General features: G+C 45.2%; 3 protein-coding genes across 7 annotated transcripts; all 3 read right to left on the bottom strand.

Annotated features, from left to right (window-relative positions):
* Positions 1–277: 277 nt before the first annotated feature.
* Positions 278–3,894, bottom strand: LOC112881203. 3 transcript variants are annotated; one of them, XR_003226449.1, is made up of 13 exons: positions 3,164–3,894; positions 2,841–3,053; positions 2,529–2,733; positions 2,331–2,406; positions 2,091–2,226; positions 1,899–2,003; positions 1,735–1,815; positions 1,555–1,644; positions 1,402–1,467; positions 1,194–1,283; positions 1,046–1,143; positions 895–942; positions 278–759 (listed from the first exon to the last, which is right to left on the bottom strand). XR_003226449.1 is itself a non-coding variant. In XM_025945889.1 (13 exons), the coding sequence occupies exons 1-13, from the start codon at positions 3,755–3,757 to the stop codon at positions 685–687; spliced, it is 1,857 nt and encodes a 618-aa protein (XP_025801674.1). In that variant the 5' UTR covers positions 3,758–3,893; the 3' UTR covers positions 278–684. The 3 variants fall into 3 exon arrangements, 2 of the variants coding, with proteins under 2 accessions (XP_025801674.1, XP_025801679.1); XM_025945889.1 differs by having other exon boundaries at positions 1,046–1,123; positions 3,164–3,893; XM_025945894.1 differs by having other exon boundaries at positions 1,046–1,123; positions 1,227–1,283; positions 3,164–3,889.
* Positions 3,895–4,321: 427 nt separating this feature from the next.
* On the bottom strand, positions 4,322–7,064 carry LOC112881223 (ribosomal RNA small subunit methyltransferase H). The gene is made up of 5 exons (XM_025945906.1): positions 6,560–7,064; positions 6,173–6,427; positions 6,011–6,079; positions 5,350–5,542; positions 4,322–5,066 (listed from the first exon to the last, which is right to left on the bottom strand). Exons 1-5 carry the CDS (start codon positions 6,953–6,955, stop codon positions 4,663–4,665), a joined length of 1,317 nt encoding a protein of 438 aa, XP_025801691.1. The 5' UTR covers positions 6,956–7,064; the 3' UTR covers positions 4,322–4,662.
* A 701-nt stretch (positions 7,065–7,765) lies between these two features.
* LOC112875739 (probable histone acetyltransferase HAC-like 1) lies at positions 7,766–22,512 on the bottom strand. Of its 3 annotated transcripts, none has more exons than XM_025939714.1 (17): positions 21,968–22,512; positions 21,657–21,889; positions 21,203–21,308; positions 20,793–21,069; positions 19,996–20,487; positions 17,512–19,289; positions 16,591–16,887; positions 16,211–16,489; positions 11,915–12,043; positions 11,619–11,819; positions 11,317–11,459; positions 10,930–11,242; positions 9,927–10,066; positions 9,512–9,590; positions 8,980–9,369; positions 8,620–8,837; positions 7,766–8,512 (listed from the first exon to the last, which is right to left on the bottom strand). In XM_025939714.1, the coding sequence occupies exons 2-17, from the start codon at positions 21,845–21,847 to the stop codon at positions 8,401–8,403; spliced, it is 5,145 nt and encodes a 1,714-aa protein (XP_025795499.1). In that variant the 5' UTR covers positions 21,848–21,889; positions 21,968–22,512; the 3' UTR covers positions 7,766–8,400. The 3 variants fall into 3 exon arrangements, with proteins under 3 accessions (XP_025795499.1, XP_025795482.1, XP_025795489.1); XM_025939697.1 differs by having other exon boundaries at positions 17,512–19,295; positions 21,968–22,511; XM_025939704.1 differs by having other exon boundaries at positions 17,512–19,295; positions 22,046–22,511.
* Positions 22,513–23,128: the final 616 nt, after the last annotated feature.

The raw sequence follows: 23,128 nt of genomic DNA, 5'->3' as shown, positions 1-23,128 counted from the left end.
GCCCCTGATAAGGCTAAGTAAGTTTTGATGACTTTTCATCGAATATAAAATTACAAAATTTAACCCAAAAGCTCAAATTTAATCCAACTGTGGTGCGGTGTGTGTTGTAATTTGATGCAGCATACTTGACATAGGTTGCGTGTATTTCCAGGTGTGCAGAGGCCATGAGTGATCTTGAACAAAATGTATCACTTGATGTAATTGTTTTAGATCAGTAAAACTTCTTTAATTTACAAAAATATTGAGATCCAATCGCAAACTCACATTAACAAAGAACTTAATTTGGAGGATGAAAATTGATTCAGGCATCTCAAAGGATCCCCTTCTGAAAGACTATATATGTCATTGTTCAATAACATCGTACATGAACATGCCTGGCCAGGGGCCAGAGCACTCCATCATTGCCTCTGGGTCCCAGTCTCCGAAGCTGCCACTACACTCTCTACAAAAGGATGGCCTTCCAAAGTCCCTTCCTTTGTGCTCCTCTAGTCCTCTTCCTTCTATGCATTGGATACATCATGTTGACGAGTGACATGAGGGTCCTACCCTCTGAATGTGGACCCCACACGGTATCTTAGCCGAAAATGGGGGCCCAAAGAGAAAAGCTTCACAAGGCATACGGGGGTGCGGCTCGTCGTGTGTGTGCATCACTCGTGCTAGCTCATAGTCACAGCTCACTGGTGATCAGATCAGGTGTTCTTCTCCAGAACTGAGAGCCGGCGACAGGTAGTTGTTGGCCTTGTCAGGTAGATGAGCCACCTGCAATGCAACAGCAACCCCAAACGTCAGCAATTCCTCTGAACCGTCAAATCAAAGTGCTTGTAGAAACCAGATCAATCAGGCAACATAAGCTCAAACGTAGTACTACTAGGTGGTTTTCGGCTGGAGGCTTACAAGTTCATACAGCTCATTCCCTTGCTCCGAGACATGCTCGTAGGACACCTGAAAAAAAGGCAGAGACATGGCTCCCGAGTTAGCTCGTTGTTACACCACCACAAAAATTATCACAAACTGCGTCAGATGCATCATGAGATGGCTATCTTACATCGAAGCTCTTGTTCCTTGCTGTCGAGTCGTGCAGCGCTTTCACGCAGATGTCGGCCACATCGGCGCAGCTGATGCCCTGCATCGCGAGTTCAAAGGCTACCGGTTAGCATCTACAGCAACAGTGCCAACTATCTGACTAATCTTACAAACGGTGCGGTATACTGTGTTCCACATGTCACCTGAGAGATCCTGCTCCCTTGGTCGAAGATCAAGGCGCGCTGACCCCCAGGTTCTTCCTGGAACAAACGAAGCGGATGCCATGTTACAATGCGGCATACGGGATTCTGATCGAAGCAATTCAGTAACCTCATATTGTTCAGCACTGTATGTATGCGTGCTACTATTTCGTCGTACCTGCAGCGGACCTGGGCGCACAATCGTATACCCGAGGCCAGATCTCCTCAATGCGTCCTCTCCAGCCTAGCAAAATTGATGAGAACTGAACTGATTAACTTTCCTGGATCAGGTGTGCATCAAGGAGAGTTTATGTGTCAGTGCATCAAGAACCTTCTTCGCTTTGAGGACTTGTTCTCGCCTGTTAGCTTCAATCCCTGAGCCTGTGCATGAGACCAGCACAATGTCTGTTTCTTGACCACTCTGCAAAAGTAACCACAAAATATTAAGGAAAAGAAAAAAAGGAGAAAGGACAATGATCATAACAGCAGGTGCCACAAAGTGGAAACTTACCGGCAAAGCTTTTATAAACTCCATTTTCAGCTCAAAGTTTCTGGGGTCACTAGCAGCTCCTTCAGATGAATCACCAGGTCTCTGCACAAGGGTTTCGTCGGTAACCGGTAAGCCAACAGTTCAGAAGAACCGGCTTCTGTAGCAATGACAAATCATGCACTAACCTGCTTCTTGGGCTCAAACCTGATGGTTAGGGTGTGCACAAGAAACGGGTCCAATGGAGGATCCTGTGGGTTTACTGGCCGGAAAGCTGAAAACGGCACTCTCACCTGCACAAAGCAAACATTTCTGTTTATATTCAGCACTGCACAACCAGGTGCCTTAGCAGCAGGGATATATCTTCAAATGCCACTTACTCTGCAAAACCCAACTTTTGTGTTCATCCGGGCAAAATATTTCTTGCTCTGTGAGGTGTCAGCCAGCGGACCAGTCTCGAGAATAATAACATACGATCTTCCATTTCCACCCACCGAAAGAAGCAATCCATCATACCTTCAGGTAGAATGATGCAGCATAATGCAGTATACACATGTCAAGATCTTGTAGCAATAGACAAATAAGTTCAAATTGAAACAAAATACAACAGCTTGCAATACCTGTCTAGGGTGGAACCCAGAGGAAGCGAAAGCCGTTTAGACATTTCAACGTAGCCACCCCTTGTGAAAACAAATCCTGAAGGTAGTAGAAAATTTCAGTGAATAATTAAAACGTAGAGCATACCAATGAACTTTGTAGTGATTCTCTAATAAACTACATCTCTGATATCATGCTCTCTGATAGTAGTTAGCAGGTACCTGAGAAAACAGCCTGTCCACTTTCTGAATATTCAAATGACGCATCGGTGCCTCCATCGAATCTAGAAGGGTAGATATCCTGAAAGTATGATCCCTGCCGCACCTCCCATCCTTTCAAAGATTTGGCGGATTTAAATTTTGCAATAGTCAGTTTGCTCTTGCTGCTTTTACCAGCCCTTGACTGGGCCAGCTGATTGTAGTAATCCTGTAGAAACAGTTGATAGTTCAGTGAATAACTTAGCAGAAACATGCAAAAGAGATACTCTTACATGGTAATTAAAATGATCAATCATAAGAGACTTTGTTAAGTACCTGGAAAGCCTTGGTAACGTTCCTTACTCCTTGGTTATCAACCCTGTTGAGGTCTCCGGTGATAGTCGACCGTGCGGTAGCGCAGTAAATTACCTTGTTGCAACCTGAAACAGCAGCCTGAACTGAAGAAGGATCACCGACATCGCCAACCACGACGTCCACAGACCTTGGAAGCATGTCGATCACTTCCGGATCATTCCTCCTAACTAATGCCTGTTGTAGAATAGCATAAGAACTGATCAAAACTTGCAGATTTCACCAGAAGCTAGCGCTATCGGAATTGTGTGACTGAAGATGAGCAAATAGGGAGGGAATGAAGGTACCTTGACGTTGTATCCGCGGAGCATGAGCTTGCGGACGACGATCCGGCCGATGCGGCTGGTGGCGCCGACGACGAGGACGGTGGTGTCTTGCGCGCCGGGCACGGTGAACTCGCACATGGGCCCGCCGCGGAAGAGGACGGCGGGGTCCTGCTCGGCCACAGCGGCGGAGGAGGCGCTGGACATCTGGCCGAGCCGCGAGAACTTGCGCCACACCTCGTCGAACACCTGCCGGGAGCGCCGGCCGAGTCCCACCGGGTTCACGATCACGTCGTCCAGTGCTACCATCCCCCTGCCGCCGGCGCCTTTCGCCACCTCCTCGGCTTCGGGGGCTCCACCGATCTTGGCCTCCGCGGGCTCGTCCGGGGCGAGCAGCGCCGTGGACTCGGACTTGGTCGCCTTCCTGGACCGGCGGTTCCGGGATTTTCTGGGCTTCGCCGCCGCGGTCTCCTTGTCCAGCGTGGCGGACACCGTCGCCAACCTGGCGTTGGCGACGAAGCGGCATGAATTGCCCTGGCGCCGCCCGCCGTTGCCTTGCGGGAGGCCGAGGAACGCTGAGGAAGTCGACGCGCAGTGGGGCGCCGCCATGGCCGCCATCCACCTCGAGCTCTCGCTCTCGTGAGTCCGGAGATCAACGGAAGCGAGCAGGGAGTGTACAGTTGTGTCCCAAGAGATTCTTGGCTGCTCGGCGCCGGCTTTTATCGAATGTCTCGATGTCAGGAAGAAGAATCTGCGGGGTATTTTCCACCGGCCACTACCATTCCCGCCGGCTTGAAATCACGTGGAGGGAGAGGCGCTCGCGTGGCAGCTCAGGTTGTGGCTGCCATTGCTGCGGGGTCGTGTGGGGCTCTCGCGGCAGAGACGGACACCAACTCGTTTGACGAAGGCGAGGGGAGATTTTGGAGGGAAATGAACCGGGAGTCGTGGTGAGCTGGAGGGAGACGTGGATGGCTCTGTGCGTCGCGATGGGATGACGTGGCTTCTTCAGCTTCACTTCTCACTGATGGCTCTAGCTAGTTCTCTTCTTCGTGAGAGCAAGGGAGTTTCATGTACAGTTTTGAGTGCTCTGATTTTATTTTATTTTTTGATAGGAGAGCTCTGATATTTGGTCATGTAGATATGCGCCACAATATACCTTGATACAGAGATACACAGTTAAACTGTAAATAAAAAAGATATATGCAAGTTAAATCAGTTAATCATGAACAGCAGGATGGATAAGTGGGTCACAGGAAACCCTAAACTAACTATTGTATCTTGCAAGGTAATGGTCTCATAGAGTACATCTGCTGATGATATACATGGATGAATTTCAGTAACTGATGCAGATACAGTGAGATTTTTTTGACTAACCTAAGCCTCTAGGTTTCATGTGGAGGAAAAATGCTGCTGTTTTGTCTGGTCGAGGTACATAAGTGACCGTCTCATTTCACATGTGCTTTGGCTGCAACAATTGCTGTGCAGGTATCCACATCAATCCTTCAAAAATCATCTTAAATTATTCAGGCCTTTTGGATAACTCTCAGCTTCGCACTTCTGCACCTCTGATTTAGTTTTTCCTCCTCTTGAGAAGGGGTAATTGGTCTTTTAGTGAGGACGATTCCGTTCCTTCCTTGCACTCTCTGGTTGAACCATGGTTCATCTTCATCATCGATGTCAGAGAGTGTCAGGTCGTCATCGTCATCCTCTTCATCATCTGCTTCACCCCCATGGATGAGCTCCAAGAAGGTCTTCTTCACAATTCTGTCCTCCAGGCTGTGGAATGAGACTACAGCAAGACGACCACCTGTCACTAGGCAGTCAAAGCTTGAATGAAGTGAATCTTCAAGAACCCGGAGTTCATCATTAACTGCAATCCTGAGGGCCTGAAACACTCTTGTTGCAGTCTTGATCCAGCCTTGCCGTCCTGTAATTTATCAACTTCTCATGAGATTTGTACCATACATTAAATGTCTTTCAAAATTATCTTGGCTTTGTTTCCTTGGGAAGTTCTATATATGCTACATAAGTAAAGTTGAGAAACTGCAAGCAGAAAGTAAAAATATGGTACATCTATGAATCATCACTATTTGGAAATTTACCAAATTTGAACATTACAAGACCAAAAGAAACAAACCATCATATAATACTGACAGTAAAAAAAATAGTTAAGACTTTTAGTGGCACCATCATACAAGGATTGTACATACCCTTTGAGATGGTACACTTTCTTTGAATTAGTTTGACAAGATCCCCAGTAGAGTGCAGACCACCCATTTCCCGGGCTTTAGCAATTTGCTTCTGAAGGAATTGCCAATTGCTCTCCTCCCCATAATCACGCAGGATGCGTCCAACTTCAAGCTCCGGCCAAGAATTCAAGATATCCTCTGCTCTTAAAGTTGCCTGTCTAATCTCATGTATAGGTAAGAGTAGTAAAACAACTTGAAGATAAAACTAAAATCAAAGTTGAGTTGAACTTTTTGGACATAAATACTGTTTAGTACCCCAAACATGACATAACATAACCCTTCTTTCTTGTAAACATAGTTTCAAAATTGAAGCAATGACAAAGTAAGTGTAATTTAAAAGATATAAATAGACTAATTTGACAAAAATATTATAACTGGATTACAAAATTCCTTGGTAGACTTTGTGAAATCTCATATCATAAATACTTAAATAATTTTCAGTTTATGCTAACTGCCACTATAAGTGCTGCTCATAGATAAAGTAGAGTAAGTTAGAAGAAGCCTTATGATATTCATCATCAACACTTCAATCTTGCAGCAAGAAATACTCATACATGATAAATTTTCATAAGCGAGTAGAATGAAGAAAAGACACGAAAAAGAGGAGCAATGTAACACTGACCTTAGGGTCCATGCGCATATCAAGAGGGCCATCCTGGAGTACACTGAATCCCCTATTTGATCTGTTCACCTGATGGAAGTAATAAGATGAAATGTAAATCGGCAAATAGGACATATAGAAGCCTTATCATCACTTCCGTAACTTCTAACTCAGCTGACTGACCTGCATGGATGACATGCCAAGGTCAATGAGGATGCCATCAACTCCAGACGAGCCAACAGCTAGGCTCTCGTCCAGGCTACCAAGAACTTGCTTGATGTACTTAAAGTTCTTGACGTGAGTATAGGCACGCAGCTCCCCTCCATTTGCTTCCCTACCAGCAAGGAAGGCCTCAATGTGCCCACGGCCGATCTCCAGGGCAGTGGGGTCGACGTCCATGCCAACGTACAGCTCCATCTCCGGGTGTGCCTCCATCATCTACTTCACAAAGCCCCAGAGGCATTCCATCAAACAACTTGCGGGCACGAAGATTCCAGCGAACGCAGCCTACAGCAGCACCAGGGTCACTGCGGCAAAAGCAATGGAGCACGAGAGGGGGTGGACACGCACGGCGAGGGAGTGCCCTGCGGCGCCGAGGGTGCAGTCGACGAAGGAGCGGAGCGGGCGGGGCCGGCGGAAGGCAGCGAGGACCTCGCCGAGCAGCACGGGAACGTGGTGCGCGTGGCCGTGGCGGCCGTAAAGGTCGGCGTCGAAGGCGGCCGCAGAGCGCGTGCGCCGCTTGAGGTGCTCCTCCAGCGGCCGCCTCCGCAGCCGCTCGCCGCCCTTGTTAGCCGCCTTCGCCTTCGCCTTGGGCTTGGTCTTCCCGGTGGCCTTGCACGCGACCGCGTCGTGCTTGCCGCGGCGGTGCGGAACCGCGACGGCAGTGGCAGCGGTCGCGAGAGGGCGCGCGGGCTCGCGGGGGTGGAGGGCGAGGTGGGAGGAGAAGAGGCGCCTGGCCGCCGCCATCGCTGCCGTGGCCGACGCGGGCGCGGCGCCAGTCGTGGATAACACACGAGGAGCGCGCCAGGGGTGGCTGTGCGCCGTCCGATGCAGGAAACGGATGGCCCGGATAAGCGCTAGTCGTCACTGGTCACTCGCACCCAATCTCACATTTTAGCTGTAGCATTTGCATAAATTTGTTCGAGATAAAAACGCATAAATCCCTCCATTTTAGGTGTCAAATTCAGTGAGGTCTACGAATTGGATGTCAAATATTGAAATTTCTCTCTATTTTGATGTACACCACCAACACATTTTTTTTTGCATAAAAAGCCTTCAAAAGAGTATTCAGACCATCTACTCATAAAATTCTTTTGAAGTCGATTCCATTCAACCAGGTAGATGTGTTAAGTGTGGATGTATTAATATAATCTTTATGCATTAACCATTTATATAATTTAATTTATTGTTAGTCCAAATTATAAAGTTTGAGTTTAATCAATACTTTGCTTTGACCAGTGTTTTCTGACAAAATTTTTGAAACCAAACATCCTGGAGGTTTTATTGAAATGTTAATCCAGTTGCTGGGTTATCATTCTAAATATACTTACAATTTTACTAATTGTTGGTCAAACCACATAATGTTTGACCTTCCCATAATAAAGTACGCACTGCAAATTCGAACGGAGTATAAAGTTCCAGTTCCATTCACAAACCAAGATAAAGTATAGTCTAGAGTCAAGACTACATTGCACACGCCCCCCTGCCTCCATTGGTCAGCTGCACCTGAAAGAGCAAAAGATCCAAGGAGCAGTGCTGCTCCTACAAGAGACGAGATGGTGGATTTACTTTGCTTTATACTTTAAACAAAGATGCGTTCTACAAAATGGGGGGCAGAAATAAACAAATACTTGTCCAATAACGCCCGTCCCTTTTACCTTTTTTAACCTATATCCCTCTCCTGGTCTGGGACAAGAAGAAACTGGAGAGGGAAACAACATCTACACCAAATTTTCAGCAATACAGACTGACACTGTCCAGAGACACCTATTATACACCATCAGCAAACAGCAACAAGGAGGATCAGTTCAGCTAGTACAGGTCAAATCAAAGAATCACCACACCCAAGGGTTGCGCCCCGTCGATGATGATGACGACGTCGACGACAGCACAGGAAGCAGGGTGGAGCTGGTTAGCACTGGAGGGGGTGCAAACAAATTACAGTCTATGGTGCTGCACCCTTCCGCTTCAGCTCTTTGGAGGAAGGTGCGCAGGCCCCCCGACCCTACATGTTGTTAGCCATGGCGGAGGATGCCCAAGACCTTCGTCGAAAGAATCCATGCGAAGCAGCTGTTTTTTACCTACATCCTACAATTCAACCATCCCAAGCTTTCCCCTTGGTGCGGGAATGAGGAGGGCAACCCTGCATACTTCCTATCCTCTTTCCACAAATTATACCTGTACAGATGCAACTACTCATTTGCGGCGACTTCCGCTGCTCTTTGCCTCATCATTTCATTTACAGCAGCCCTCCTCCTGGAATCAGACTGCTGTTGCAACCTTCTAAGGTGCTCCTTGAGATCCCTGTGTATAGTTTACAAGTAATCAGGTGTTATTGCAGATGGTAATGCTACATGCATTAGCACAATTGGGCTAGGGAGACGGAATAAAAGTGGAATGAATTAACACACCTGCACCGCGGCACATTACATTCTGAATCTTTGCAAGCTCGGGCATGGAGTTGAAGCATGTACCACATTTTCTTGCAAAGGACACACCCTCCAGAAGCACGTGTTTTGCACTGCATCCCATGACGGAATAGTCCCTTGACTTTCCGGCAGTTAGGATACTGGCAACTACCAGAGCGGCATGTTGATGCATGTACCAGAAGATCAAGCATCTTCCTTAGCTGCAGCATCATAAGAACATCAATTTAGGTAAGTGATTCCAGCAAGTGGAAGTGTGACACATGATCTAACAGAAATCACATATTTTAGCAATGGTGGAACAAGAACATTTAACTCGTGGGAACAACTAAAAGAAGGCTTCACCTGTTGAACACGCATTTGCCGAGCTTCTGCGTTTTGGGCATCACGGTCTGCAGCTGATGGATGGTTTGTTAAATTGTGCTGATGATTGACTGCTCCTTTTTTGAAACAAGCATTGCACACATCGAAATCTGGACAAACTTCACATCGCCAGCCTTGACCAGTTTCAATATCATGACAGCAGACATTGCATGTAGTGACAAATGCTGGTGCAGTTGGATTGTGTAGGTGGTACAACACCATCATTGATGAATGCTTTGCGCGGCGAAGTGTGTCATACTGATAATGGTTTCCTTGACAAAGACTAAGAAATGCCTGCCTGGTGTCAAAAAACTCACTTTCTAAGATGTCATCTCTATCTTTTGTATCTTTGGGCACCCCGACAATATCAACCTAAAATAGAAAGAATCACATAATATTTTAGAGATTATTTGCTCCAGTTCTATACAGAAAATGAAAAGGGTTAGTACCAATCAACTAATATCTTAGAGACTATCTGCTCTCGCTCTACACAGAGAATGCAAAGGGTTAGTACCGGATGGAGCATATGTGTGTCTCTACTGTTACTCGGGTGCCTCTCCCTGTCTTCAAGTTGTTGTTCTGCGTCATAACACCTGCACCAACAAAAAAAATCAATTTCAACAAAAGAACCTAACAAGAATTAATAGTTTATCCACCTTGAAAACTGTATACAAGACAAATAATTATAAAAAATGGTGACAAAGCCATCCGCAATGTTAAATGAAATATGTTTAAGAATGGCAATAATATGGGACATTACATCATTGGATTGCTACATTGCCTTGCTGGGTACTATAATAACCAACCATTACAAGAAACTTGCTTGGCGGTAATGCTTATAAACATTGAACGTAGGTAAGAATAGGTAACTCGTAAATCACATTTGTGCAGTCCAGCATGGTCCAATATTGCCAAAGAATTCAACTTACTTGTCACAGATGTAAAAGCTTCTGCATTGATGGCAAACCCAACGTCTTCCTGACACCATAAGGACACAACAGTGACTACATGAATACTGTAAATGGACCATAATGAAATCTTCCTTCATAGGATATATGGTTTCTCCAAGCTGCATACACCAAAAATGAATTGTGGTAAATATGCAACCCAAGTAGTATAAAATCCAAGTATGTGAACAAAGAGACTTAGGGTGGCAGGGAGGGACAGGCGTATTCTATGATGCCAATCCTATTTCTCGGGCATCTGACCCTGATCATCAGCCCGGTCACCCATGTGGCAGCTACGGATTGGAAGGGAAGGCGCACGACTGCATGAGGAATCGCGGGCCATAGCGAAGTATTGCTACAGTATTTTCTACAGCTATCGCTGCAGTATTTGCCACAGGGACGCTACAGTACATAATCAAATCTTTGAGCACGTTTACCTCTTAAATGGCAAGTTACTTTTTAAATCATTTGAACTATTTCGCTATTTAGAAAACTAATGCAACAAAACAAGAGCATACATAAATATATACCAGATTTTTGAAGAAAACATATTATTCAATGTAGAAATAGAGCATGGGGGCATTCTTTTATATGCTTGGAACATTTTCATTTGTTCTCGAAACAACTCCTATTTTTGTATGGAATTTTTTTTCTTGTTCAGAATATTTTTCCCCGGAACATTTTGTTTCATTCTCAGAAAAAAAATCTATTTGGATGGAACATCTTTATTTCTTACCCAGAATAATTTTTTTCTTGGAATGTTTTTATTTGTTCCAGAACAATTACTAATTTTGACCGAAATATTTTTTCCTCAGAATAATTTTTTACATCTTTATCTGATGGCCCAACTAATAGGCCCATTTGTTCTCTTATCTGATGGGCTTATGGTCTTTACCTATTTGTGAACAAAAGGGTCACCTTTGTATAGGATCACCCATTATAGAGCATTAGTAAGAAACACACAGAAATCAAGTAACATCTTTACCTTTTGCATCAGCATAGCATCCTTGGAAGCATTCCCACTGAGATCTGTGTGGCCAGCAGCTTTAAGAGCTCTTTTTGTGATAATCTTCTTTGTCTTACTCTTCTTCTGAAGCTTGCGGTCATCCTCTTCTTGACGGAGTTGACTGATCATATCTTCTGCAGCTCCTGGCCAATAATCTCCATCGAAGTACGGCAAGCGAGCAGCAGTCACCTTAGCCTTGCATTCCCCCATAGTAATGAAGAAATGGTCATAGAGATTTGTCAGCTCAACAACAATTTCCTCCTTAGAAGCTTTCCGCAGCATAGCTAAGTACCTGAGTATCGAAGATATTAGAAATGAAGGAGCGAAAGGCAAAAAGAGTAACCAATTGGCAATCCAAGGTCTTACCACTCACGCAGTTTGTCAGATTTTGGAGTCTTTTGAATCTCAGGATGGCAATATAAGATGTAATCTTCACCCTTCAAAGGTGGGCAAGCCCATATGTAACAGCTTGTGAATCCACGCAGTTTACAGTATTCAAGGTACCCTATCTGTACACAGTGAGGAAAGATTAGACCAAAAACAATCGCTTGCTCAAAAAGGAAAACAAGCAGTTTCCATCAAATGTTTTCATAAAGTTTTGACAAGCCTGGTAAAACAATGGATTCGTATTAGTCACAAAAAACTCAACATAGTAGATGGTAAATTACCAGAATTTCATGATACACGAATGTACGCAAGGCCTCTCCCGATACTGTTTTAATCTCAGGTCTGAAGTACTTAACAGAATCCAAGTATGATAAATAAACACGACGCTGGTTTGGGAAAGAGCATTCTGCACCAAATTCTTGAACATACATTCCAAATAGGCATACTTCCACACCTTCTATTTTCTGGAACAAGAGAACAGCCTGTCCAACATTTCATAAAGATACAGTTGCAGAAATTAGTGTGTGTATGTGTGGGACCACAATGCAGGCTTCAAATGACAAGAACTAATTCTTACCTTGGACTTGTAAGGGAACTCTTGAGGGTAGTTGTCTTCTCCAAAAATTTCCATAAAACGTGGTTTAACCTCCAGCTTCTTATCCACAGATGAAACAACTCTGACGACAAGACCTTCCGCTCCAGGAATCTATCATGTAAGGAACAGTTAGAAGTAAACTTTTGGAGAAAAGGACATTATACCAGGAGTCCAACTTGCTGGGTGTATGAGGAAAAAAAATACTTAAACAGTACATACACATGGGAAACAAGCACACAAAGTAAATAAATAATTGTATACCAAGGTAACTTTTCCTGCTATCTAGCATGCCATCCTATTATACAACAACAACAACAACTTAGCCTTTTGTCCCAAGCAAGTTGGGGTAGGCTAGAGATGAAACCCACAGAAAACAAGAATAAGAAACACAAAAAGTGCACAAGCCAAAGGAAGAGTTAGGGGTTAAACAAAAAGTAACAAAGGTCACGGTTCAGGTACATTAATTGCTAATCTCCAAGCGCTCCTATCCATAGCTAATTCCTTAGCGATATTCCACTCCTTAAGGTCTCTCTTAACCGTCTCGTCCCAAGTTAGTCTAGGTCTACCTCTACCTCTCTTTACATTATCGCCCCGCTTTAAAACTCCACTACGCACCGGCGCCTCGGGAGGCCTCCGTTGTACATGTCCAAACCATCTCAACCGATGTTGAATCAACTTCTCCTCGATAGGTGCCACCCCGACCCTATCTCGAATCTCTTCGTTCCGGATTCTGACCCTTCTTGTATGCCCGCAGAACCAACGCAGCATACGCATCTCTGCTACACTCAGTTGCTGGACATGTCGCCTTTTTGTAGGCCAACATTCAGCACCGTATAGCATTGCTGGGCGAATCGCCGTCCTATAGAACTTACCTTTTAGCCTCTGTGGCACCTTCTTGTCACAGAGGACGCCCGAAGCCTGCCGCCACTTCAACCACCCGGCTGAAATTCTATGTCTAACATCTTCATCAATGTCTCCATCTTTCTGAAGCACTGATCCTAGATACCGGAAAGTATCCTTCTTGGCCACCACTTGACCTTCGAGGCTAACGTCCCCATCCTCATGCCTAGTCGGGCTAAAGTCGCACATCATATACTCGGTCTTGGTCCTACTCAGTCTGAACCCCCTCGACTCTAACGTGTGTCTCCACAGCTCTAACTTCATATTAACCCCTACCCTACTCTCATCAACTAGCACCACATCATCAGCAAAGAGCATACACCAAGGGATATCACCCTGTATGTCCCTTGTGACCTCATCCATCACCAAAGCAAATAGATAAGGGCTCAATGCTGACCCCTGATGTAGTCCAATTTTAATTGGAAAGTCACTGGTATCGCCATCACATGTTCGAACACAAGTCATCGCATCCTTGTACATATCCTTGATGAGGGTAATATACTTAGTTGGAACTTTGTGTTTTTCCAAGGCCCACCACATGACGTCTCTCGGTACTTTATCATACGCCTTCTCTAGGTCAATAAAGACCATGTGTAAGTCCTTCTTCTCCTCTCTATATCTCTCCATCAACTGTCGGACTAAGAAAATCGCCTCCATGGTCGACCTCCCAGGCATGAACCCAAACTGGTTTTGGGTCACCCTTGTCAATCCTCTTAGGCGATGCTCGATAACCCTCTCCCAAAGTTTCATCGTATGGCTCATCAGCTTAATCCCCCGGTAGTTAGTACAACTCTGAACATCTCCCTTATTCTTGAAGATCGGTACTAATATACTTCTCCTCCATTCCTCCGGCATCTTGTTTGACTGGAAAATTAGGTTAAAAAGCTTAGTTAACCATACTACCGCCCTCTCGCCCAGGCATCTCCACACCTCAATGGGGATGCCATCGGGACCCATCGCTTTACCTCCCTTCATCCTCTTCAAAGCCTCCCCGATCTCTGCCTCCTGAATCCTCCTCACAAAGCGTCTGTTGGTATCATCAAATGAGTCGTCCAACTCGAAGGTAGGACCCTCATTTTCCCCATTAAACAACTTGTCGAAGTATTCTCGCCATCTGTCCTTGATCTCCTCATCCTTCACCAGAAGTCGATCTGTCCCATCCTTGATGCATTTGATTTGGTTTATGTCCCTTGTCTTCCTCTCGCGGGTCCTAGCTATCCTATAAATGTCCTTCTCTCCTTCCTTCGTACCTAGCCGTTGATACAGATCATCAAAAGCCTGACCTTTCGCTACACTTACAGCTCGCTTTGCAGACCTTTTCGCTAATCTATATCCCTCGATGTTGGTTGCGCTCTTGTCGAGGTGAAGGCGTTTAAAACACTCCTTCTCCTTAATAGCCCTTTGCACCTCGTCATTCCACCACCAAGTCTCTTTCACTTCCTGCTTGCCTCCCCTACTCACACCAAACACTTCTGAGGCCACCTTCCGAACACATATCGCCATCTTTAGCCACATATCATCTACATCTGCTCCTTCTTCCCAAGGCCCCTCGCCTAGCATCCTCTCCTTAAACGTCTAAGCCTCTTCCCCTCTAAGCTTCCACCACTTCGTTCTCGCAATCTTGGCACGTTTGTCCCGGTGGGCACATACCCGAAAACGAAAATCCGCCACCACAAGCTTGTGTTGGGGGACAACACACTCCCCAGGTATCACCTTACAATCTAAGCAGGCACGTCTATCCTCTCTCCTAGCAAGGATAAAATCGATTTGGCTCGAGTATTGTCCACTATGGAAGGTCACTAGATGGGACTCCCTCTTTCTAAAGAGGGTATTCGCTAACAGCAGGTCGTAGGCCAACGCAAAATTCAAAACATCCTCCCCCCCCCTCGTTCCTACTACCATACCCGAAACCCCCGTGTACTCGCTCATATCCTACATTAGTTGCACCCACATGGCCATTGAGGTCTCCTCCTATGAAGAGCTTCTCACTGATAGGCACGGTACCAACCATGCTATCAAGATCTTCCCAGAACTGACTCTTGGAGCTCTCACTATGACCTACCTGAGGGGCATAGGCACTGATCACATTCAGAGCCAAATCTCCAATAACCAACCGCACTAGGATAATCCGGTCGCCTTGCCTCCTAACATCTACAACTCCATCCTTAAGGCTCTTATCGATCAAGATGCCTACACCATTCCTACCCGAGGTTGTCCCCGTGTACCAAAGCTTGAAGCCAGAACCCTCCACTTCCTTCGCCTTCTGGCCCTTCCATTTAGTCTCCTGCACGCATAGAATATTTACACGCCTCCTAATTGCTACATCGACTAGCTCTCTTAACTTACCTGTTAGAGACCCTACGTTCCAACTACCTAGACGAATCCTAGTTGGCTCGGCTAGCTTCCTTACCCTTCGCACCCGTCGAGAGAAATGCGAAGACCCTTGCTCATTTTTCACTACACCCGGGCGCAGATGTAGCGCGCCACAGAGGCTGCGACGACCCGACCCTTGCTCACTTATCATCGTACCCGGATCACGATACGACGCGCCCCTAAGGGGATGACGACCCGGCCCTTGCCCATTTAACACCACACCCGGGTTCCGATGTAGCGCGTCGCTAAGAGGGTTACGCCCCAACGAATTTCTTATGGGTTTCATTTCCATTAGAGTGGCTGATTTTTTACGCTGATTCGCCAAACCTAACACAACCCTCCACATTGTCTCATCGCGGGCTTGGGACCGGCAACGGCAGTGCCATCCTATTATAGTCCAAATAAAAACCTGAGCAGTTCATGGGAAGCTGCATCAGTACAGATGGAAAAACCTGTCATGCGTGACAGTTCTTACCCACTTCACCTGCTATGGTGATGTTGGTTGTAGGGGAGCAAAGCAACCAGTTTTGTCCAGCCTATTTGCTATCCACAGTAAGCTTATATTCTTATAGACAGACAGCACTCCCACCTCTCACCAAAGGCTATTATCTCGTTAATAAATGACAAAGAACCGTACCAACAGAAATATAAATGTAATGCTTACTGAATAAAACTTTATCTTATAAGCAAAGCCCATTGTGCTTGAATCTTCAAATTGCAATAAAGAAACTGCCTTTCCACACTATGAAGCATATTTGCTTGCTCCAAATTGCCATAAAGAAACTGCTTGTTGACTTTTATTCTCCATCTTGTAGATTGCTCATTTTAAATCATATTAAAAGTTTTGGACAATTAGCAGAATAAATGTAAATGTGAGTCATAAGTTCAAATTTTGATTTAACTGGTACGCTTTCCTCAAGTCACTTAAGGTACAACCAAGCTCTCGATTCCTAGTTGGTCCATTCAGCATATCAACCTTCCCAGATAAGATCTAATCTCACTAACCTCATCAATATTTTTCCCAGCAGCAGCCGCACGGTCCTGTTTCTCCTGCTTAAGTCGTTTAAAGAGCCGATCTTCAATATGATCACTAAGAACAGTTCTTGGCAGGTCTTTTGCCCCAAGAACTGCACTCTGTGGTAAAGGCTTGCGCAGCCCACATTTCACCTCTTCAACATAACAATTGGGGCAAGTATATTCAGCTTGTCCTCCATCATTTCTTCTGCCATTAAATAGAGCACAAATTTGATGTTGCCAGCATTCACACTTGTCACACTGAACCCACTGCAGAATGCATCATTTGAAAAATGTTTAGCACAGAACAAAGACATCAGAAACTGTGAGCTTTGATGGTACGATCGTATCAATGGAAATGAGGGACTTACCCATTCTTCCGTTTCCTCATCATTTCTTTTTTTCTCTAACTTTGCCTTCGAAAATGCTTGGCCTTCAACCTCGATAGTCTCACCACGGGACTCATTGTAACAAGGGATACAGAAGTAATGGCGCGTATCACCAGTACCTACAGTGTAGTATGGTGCATTTCGCTTTATCCGAGCTCCACAAGGAGAACAATATATTGGTGGGGGTTCGAAAGTAAGTTTCTCCACTCTACAGAGCTGGCAAGAGTTCTCATTCTCAGAGTGACCAATAGCTTGATTCTTTTCAGCTTTAGCCTTACTCTGTCAAATAATGGAGCATTTAAAAGTTAGTTCCTCCCATAAATACACTGTACAGTTAAGGCACAAGTTTACCAGAAGCAATATGAAACAGCAGTATGAACAATAGTTTTAGCCAAGAGTAAATTGTTGTATTTGCAAAAAAGTACGGGATAACAAATCATCCCTATTTTCTAACTAAGAGAGGGTAAAATGCCTTTTGTGTAAGATATAGCACAAGTTGCAATGTCCTAGAACCTAAGAATAATTTTCCAAAACTCCCATCCATCTTGGAAAACAAGGATGGGACTAAATCAAAGCCCCATCTAGTCCCTGGCATGCAAAGAATTTTCTCCAGACTTACTAACTAGTGCCTGGCAAAGCTATATTGTTAAGTAAAGTCTGTAATTATGTTCTAGTTACTACAGTAGCAAGGACACAAGGGAGAGAGGAATCAGCTATACATTGGTAAAAAAAACTTTCATAACCAAGAATCCTGTTGGGTTTCATCTCTAGCCTACCCGAATTGCTAACAGGCAAGCATGAACTACATTTTTTCTAATCACAATAGCAGCTATCTAATCATCTTTGCATTTTTTTTTCAAAAGGAATAAAACACAAGGGGTTACTTTGAGAAAAAATTCATACCTGACCAACCCACAGCCTTAGACTGTCGATATGTTCCTTTATTTGTTCTGGAGTGAACAGTTCAGTCAATGAGACACCTTTTATTTTTGGTTTTCCTGATTTTGACACAGTGGCATCTGTTGGATCATTTGTTTCATTCTTAACCTCAATGGTTGTTTCACTTGTCTCTTTGTCAATGGACAAGTTTTCTTGCTTGATATGAGAGTTCATATCATTCGGAGCACCTGGAATCACGTTATGCCTTGTAGCCACATTTCCATCAATACCGTAACCAACTTTTATGGGCTTTTGCGGAGCTCGCATGTCAGCCTTTGCATCTGTCTCCCGTTTCAAATATGTCCCTCTGTTACTGTGCTCAAGCTGCTCAGGCTGTGTTTCCTGCAGTACAAAGCCTGGGTTTACATGAGGATTGGAGGTTACAGAGATATCATTCTCTGGAGCACTTGGTGATGGAGGCTGCATCTTTAAACGTTTTGGTACAGATGGTTGATCATCAAATACTTCAGCTGACGCTGGGTCAACATCCATTCTATCACCTTCTACCCCATTCATGATTCTTTGTCTCACATTTTGTTGAGCAAGTTTTCTAGACTCGAGAGCTTTTTGCTTAGATGTTTGTTCAGTCGATTGGCGCAAAAACTTCCTTACAATGCTGCATACAGGACACTGCTCATCGACACAAGTTTTATAATGGTGACACACCATTCTTGACCTACTGCAGCTCCTGTACGAACAATCTTTTCTTTGACAGTTTTGAAAATGCTTCAAAAGCTCTTGCACCTGAACACAGCCATGGAACTTGCAGCTCCCAACAGGATATGTGCATGATTTTGCATGAAACAGTAACAGCAACCACCTTATCTGACGGAGGTAATGGATATTTCCAGTGACCTGTTCAAATCCTCCACCTGGGGGCTTTGGCACAGCAGGATCAATTGAAGTCACAGTGCAAGGAGAAAGACGCCAATCAGATGAAAATGGTTGTTGCACTCCATCCTGTGCCATGGTTCTTTGACAAAAATCTTCATGTATTTGTTTTTCAAGTGTTGAATTAGTAGTCATAGGAGCCTTTTCCATTGTTTGTGGCTGCCATTGAGGCCGCAGCATTTGGTCTGTCTGTGATCCTTTCAGCACATAGCTCACATCATTGGAACCGTCATCAAGCTGCGGATTAGAGGGCAACAATTGCTGAGAAACATGTGAGGCAGAAGCATGAAAATTTTGAGAGCCAGACAGATGACCAAACATCTGCCCTCCTTTAACATTGTCAAGAGCATTTCTTTGCTGGTATTGACCCTGGAAGCTTGGAAGATCAACAGGATCACTAGCCTGCGAAGATACCAATTCAGTGTGTGGCAGAGTCCCCTGTTCTGACAGTTGCATTGAATGGCTGGAAGCCATTTGAGACTGTTTAAAGGAATTGCTCCTCAGCATAGCCTGCTGATGCTGTGGATTTGGCTGCTGTTGATTTATATGATACTGATTTTGAACAAACTGGGAATTGGGCTGCACCTGATGTTGTGGCATTGAGTGCTGGCGTAGTAGTTGGTCATGAGTCAACTGTGACGACTGAAAGTTCACCTTTTCTGGTTGATCCAAAACCTCAGTTTTTATCTGAGACTGTGGTTGAATGGACTGGATGTTTAACTGATTGTTAACCAACATTGGATTCATTCTTGATCTAGACTGCAAATTTGCAACATTCATGCTCTGACTATTCGCTGTGGTTAAAGGTGTAGAGCCAGTAGCATAAAAGCTGCCGGAACCAGCCATATCAACTGATGCTGCACAAAAAAAATTGCAGTTTATTTAATTGCAATGCCACAATTTTTAAACTAAATGCATGATAAATTACTCAATTAGAAATAGTAATGCCAAGCTTAACAAAAGGAAGCTGTATCGCCTCCCTAAGTACAGATCATATAGGTCGTTTGCTTATTAAAACTCTAGAACCTTCTATTATGTACTGCAGAAAGAGGAAAGATTCAATGTTGCCACTATATAGAATCATTTCATCAATAACAATAAGCTATAACACTGGTTCAAAGCTAAACAGATATGGACTTAAATAATCATTGAATTATCAACAGCAAACCATACACGCCTACAAGCTCCATCTGAAGGTATTCAGACTAGTACTACAGATACTAAATTGGTAAAAGTATCATCGCATTCCTTGGGTAGGTCAGCCAACACATTAATTAGTAAGCCGGCAACCCCAGCAGCAAGGAAGTATAGAAGCAGCATGTGCTATTTTTTCTGTGCTCCCTAACTGGTGAAGAATAATCCAACTAGTTAGTTTGGGCTACTGCCGACAATAGATTTAAATGATGATACTATACAGGTTCAAGTTTGGACTAGAATCATTGCGACTTTCCAATTGGTGTTCTTTGCAAATATAGCGTCAGGTTATGGCCTATAAGGCAATCATCCATAAGATGGCAGTGAAAAGAGGATGCATATGCCAAAAGACAGCAAGCTTACTCGGTATTCTCTGCTGAGGGTGCTGATTGAATTGTTGCTGCAGAGGTTTGGGCGAACTGCCATAAGGGTTGGATATATTCATATATGCTTCTGGTGCCGAAGTCCTGTTTGTTAGCTGCATGTTTGACCCATGCAATCCTATTCCACCATTCATGTGCCCATCTGATAGACCATATGCAGACGAGTTGTCCAGCATGCTTGAATGTATCCCAGAATTACTGTGGCCCCCAATGTGCTGAATTTGATTGCTATTTTGGTTGCTAGAAAATTGCTTCTGGTGCTGCATATGTGGTGCCACAGCTGACTCACCATTGAAATATCCAGTTCCATTTGAATAGTCAGGATTGGCAGGTACATTCTGTTGATTACTGAATCCTGGAGTCGGGATCATATGAGGTAGTTGTCGCTGAACACCAACTGAACCCATTGTTGATTGGATGCTATTTGGGGTAGAATTTTGTGCAATGTGCTGGTACCCGTTAGACATCGAACCTGCATAAAGGAATTAAGATTGAGCAGGGGAATATAAAGAGACTGGCAAAAAAAACTAAGAATATATGGTGGCCAGTTAGGCACTGCATAAGTTTCCCCTTCCTGGCTTCTTGCTAAAATGATCAAATCTATTTCCTGACAAAACAGAGTAAAAAGGCATGCTCCTGGTTTACAGATGTAGCCAACAGATATATTTTTAGTATGAGGCATATAAGAGAGACCCTCAAAGTAGCATGCAGAGCTAGATCATGGCTAGAGGAGAGGAAACCACAGGCCAAAGAACTTAGCAGTAAAATTATATGCACCTGGCATCGAGGCACCCATGTTGGCATTCTGAGGAACCATGCTTGAACCAGACGATGAAAGAGTATTGTTGTCTGTGACATAAGGAATCCTAGAATTTCCACTGGTGCTTTGCGTCATACCAGGTGTTGGAATCATCGTGCCATAGCCAGAGGAAGATGCTATTTGCCTTGACACTTGTGGGTTTTGTTGATTTCGCTGGTTCTGAGCACTCAGGGTCGTAATAGCAAACTGCAATTGTGGCTCAACCGGTCCATTCATCATATTGTAGTAGTCATTCTGCTCAAACAATACCAGGATAAAAAAAAATCAAAATGGTGAAACAGAAAGATTTACTTTTTGTCCCCCAAAAAGTAGGTGATTGCTATTAGACCAGAGCATTGCAAAAGCAAAGGGAAGGCGATAGCAGTACCCTGTTTGGGAATTTCCTATACAAGATCTCCTCAAGCCGCTTTGCCAGTTCCGGCAACCGCTTCCGCCACTCAGCCGATGATTGTTTCCTTCCTATATACTCGAATCTGCCGATTTAAGAATAGTCAAAAAGATCAGTGCTATACCTGGTTGAAAAAGTTTGGGGGCTTGGGAAGGGGATTCAACTAATCTCAAAATGTAAAGGGAAGCCAATAACATAAGTAATGCATCCATTGCCTCCTTTGTAATTATTGAAAGGATATAACATTAGCTGTACAAAGATTAATTGGTAATATTTATTGCCAGAGCGTCTTAACAATCTGGATTGGACGCTTAATGTCAGGACTCAGGATATGCCGACCTTCTGCCAGCCGAGACTCACTAACTCAGTACAATTAATACCCTGGCTACAAGAATAGTCTACTTCAGTCGAGTCAACAGCAATAAACACTTACATCTTTTCGCGCATAGCGGTCCGTAGCATCACAAACTGCTGGTCCGCCGCCATATCCTGCATCGGCTGGTGCTGCTGGAGCCCGTCAGCACCGCCAACACCAACGCCGAGACCGCTGTTGGCAACCTGATTCATCTGCGCTGCCTGCCCAGACATCTGCCCGGACAGGTGGGCAGCCTGCCCCACATTCATCTTCGCCGCCGGACAAGCCTCAGGTCATCCCGTGCAGAGCCGCTGGATGCAGCGGACCCAGATGAGCAAGTGTGTGAAAACAAAAAGATTCAAAGGAGCAAACTTTCTTTCAGCACACACCGCAATAGCAGGAAAGGATCTATCTTGCGCTGAATCCGAGCTAGAACGCCTCCCAATTGAGCAGAAACAGCACTGTACCAGCGGTGTCATGTATCAGCGCAGCAAGCGAGCGCCGGCGCCCACGCGGGGGCAGCTCGCGACGACCATGCAGCAGCGATCAGAGCCCGCGCGCGCGGTCCGGGGCCCAGGGGCGCCGGGGCGTGGAGCCGGGCCCGCGAATTGGAGGACCCCTGGGGTCGGCCGGCCCGAAACCCTAGAATCCCGGCGGGGCCACGCGGCCGGACGAGGCGGCCGGCAACTGCGAAGATTCGGCACCGGGGCGGCCGTACGGCGGCGAGCGGCGGCCGGCGGCGGGGGGCGGGGCGGCGGGGTTCGCGGATTCGGAGAAGGTCGGGGATTTGGGGGAAAATTGTCGGGGCGAGCGACGCGGGGAAGGAGGTGGGAGGGGGGAGAAGGCGTCGACCAATCGCGGATCTGCGCGGATTCGGGCGCGGCGGGTCGCTGCGGGTGGGCCCGGGGAGCGGCGGCTCTAGCCTCTAGGCTCCGGTGCAGGGCGGGGGGTAAATGATTGGGTGCAAAAATAGCAAGCAGAGGGGCAGCAGGGGTGGGAGTGAGGCTGCGGCGGGTTCATTTCACACGTGCGCGTTCGCCGCTCGTTAAGCTGTTAAAAGATTGTCGTGTCTCTTTTTTTTTCGCTTCAGTTATCTAACGTCAGGTAACGGAAAACTGTTTTTTTTTTCGTTCTAGTGTGATGAAGTTGCAACGAAAATCGCAGCGCCTGCGAACAGCGATGGGTGGCCAGATGAGATCTTTTTTAGACGAAAGGGGATCCCCGTTTTCATTTCCAGGAAAAAAACGTCACGAGTCTTTACAGCAGTTTAAGTTTTGAGACGTATTCTAAGCGTACTCACGGCCAGACGACATCTTTGGGGAGAAAGACATCTTCAGGGAGAAAGATAGATATTGTTAGCTTCACGATAAGATAAATTAGCTGTGGAACATAATGTTTATCGTGCAAATATGATCTACGTAATTGATGGCCCATCATCATATGAAATTTTAGAAAACAACCTACTCTATATATTTGCATAAGAGTAAAATGCACTGGGGTTCTTAAATTTGTTGAGGCAAGTAGATCTCTCAACTCCGAACGTGCAGATT

The sequence above is a fragment of the Panicum hallii genome, chromosome 1 (genome assembly GCF_002211085.1).
Source record: "Panicum hallii strain FIL2 chromosome 1, PHallii_v3.1, whole genome shotgun sequence".
Taxonomy (NCBI): Eukaryota; Viridiplantae; Streptophyta; class Magnoliopsida; order Poales; family Poaceae; genus Panicum; species Panicum hallii.
This window is presented reverse-complemented; position numbering and strand designations above follow the sequence as displayed.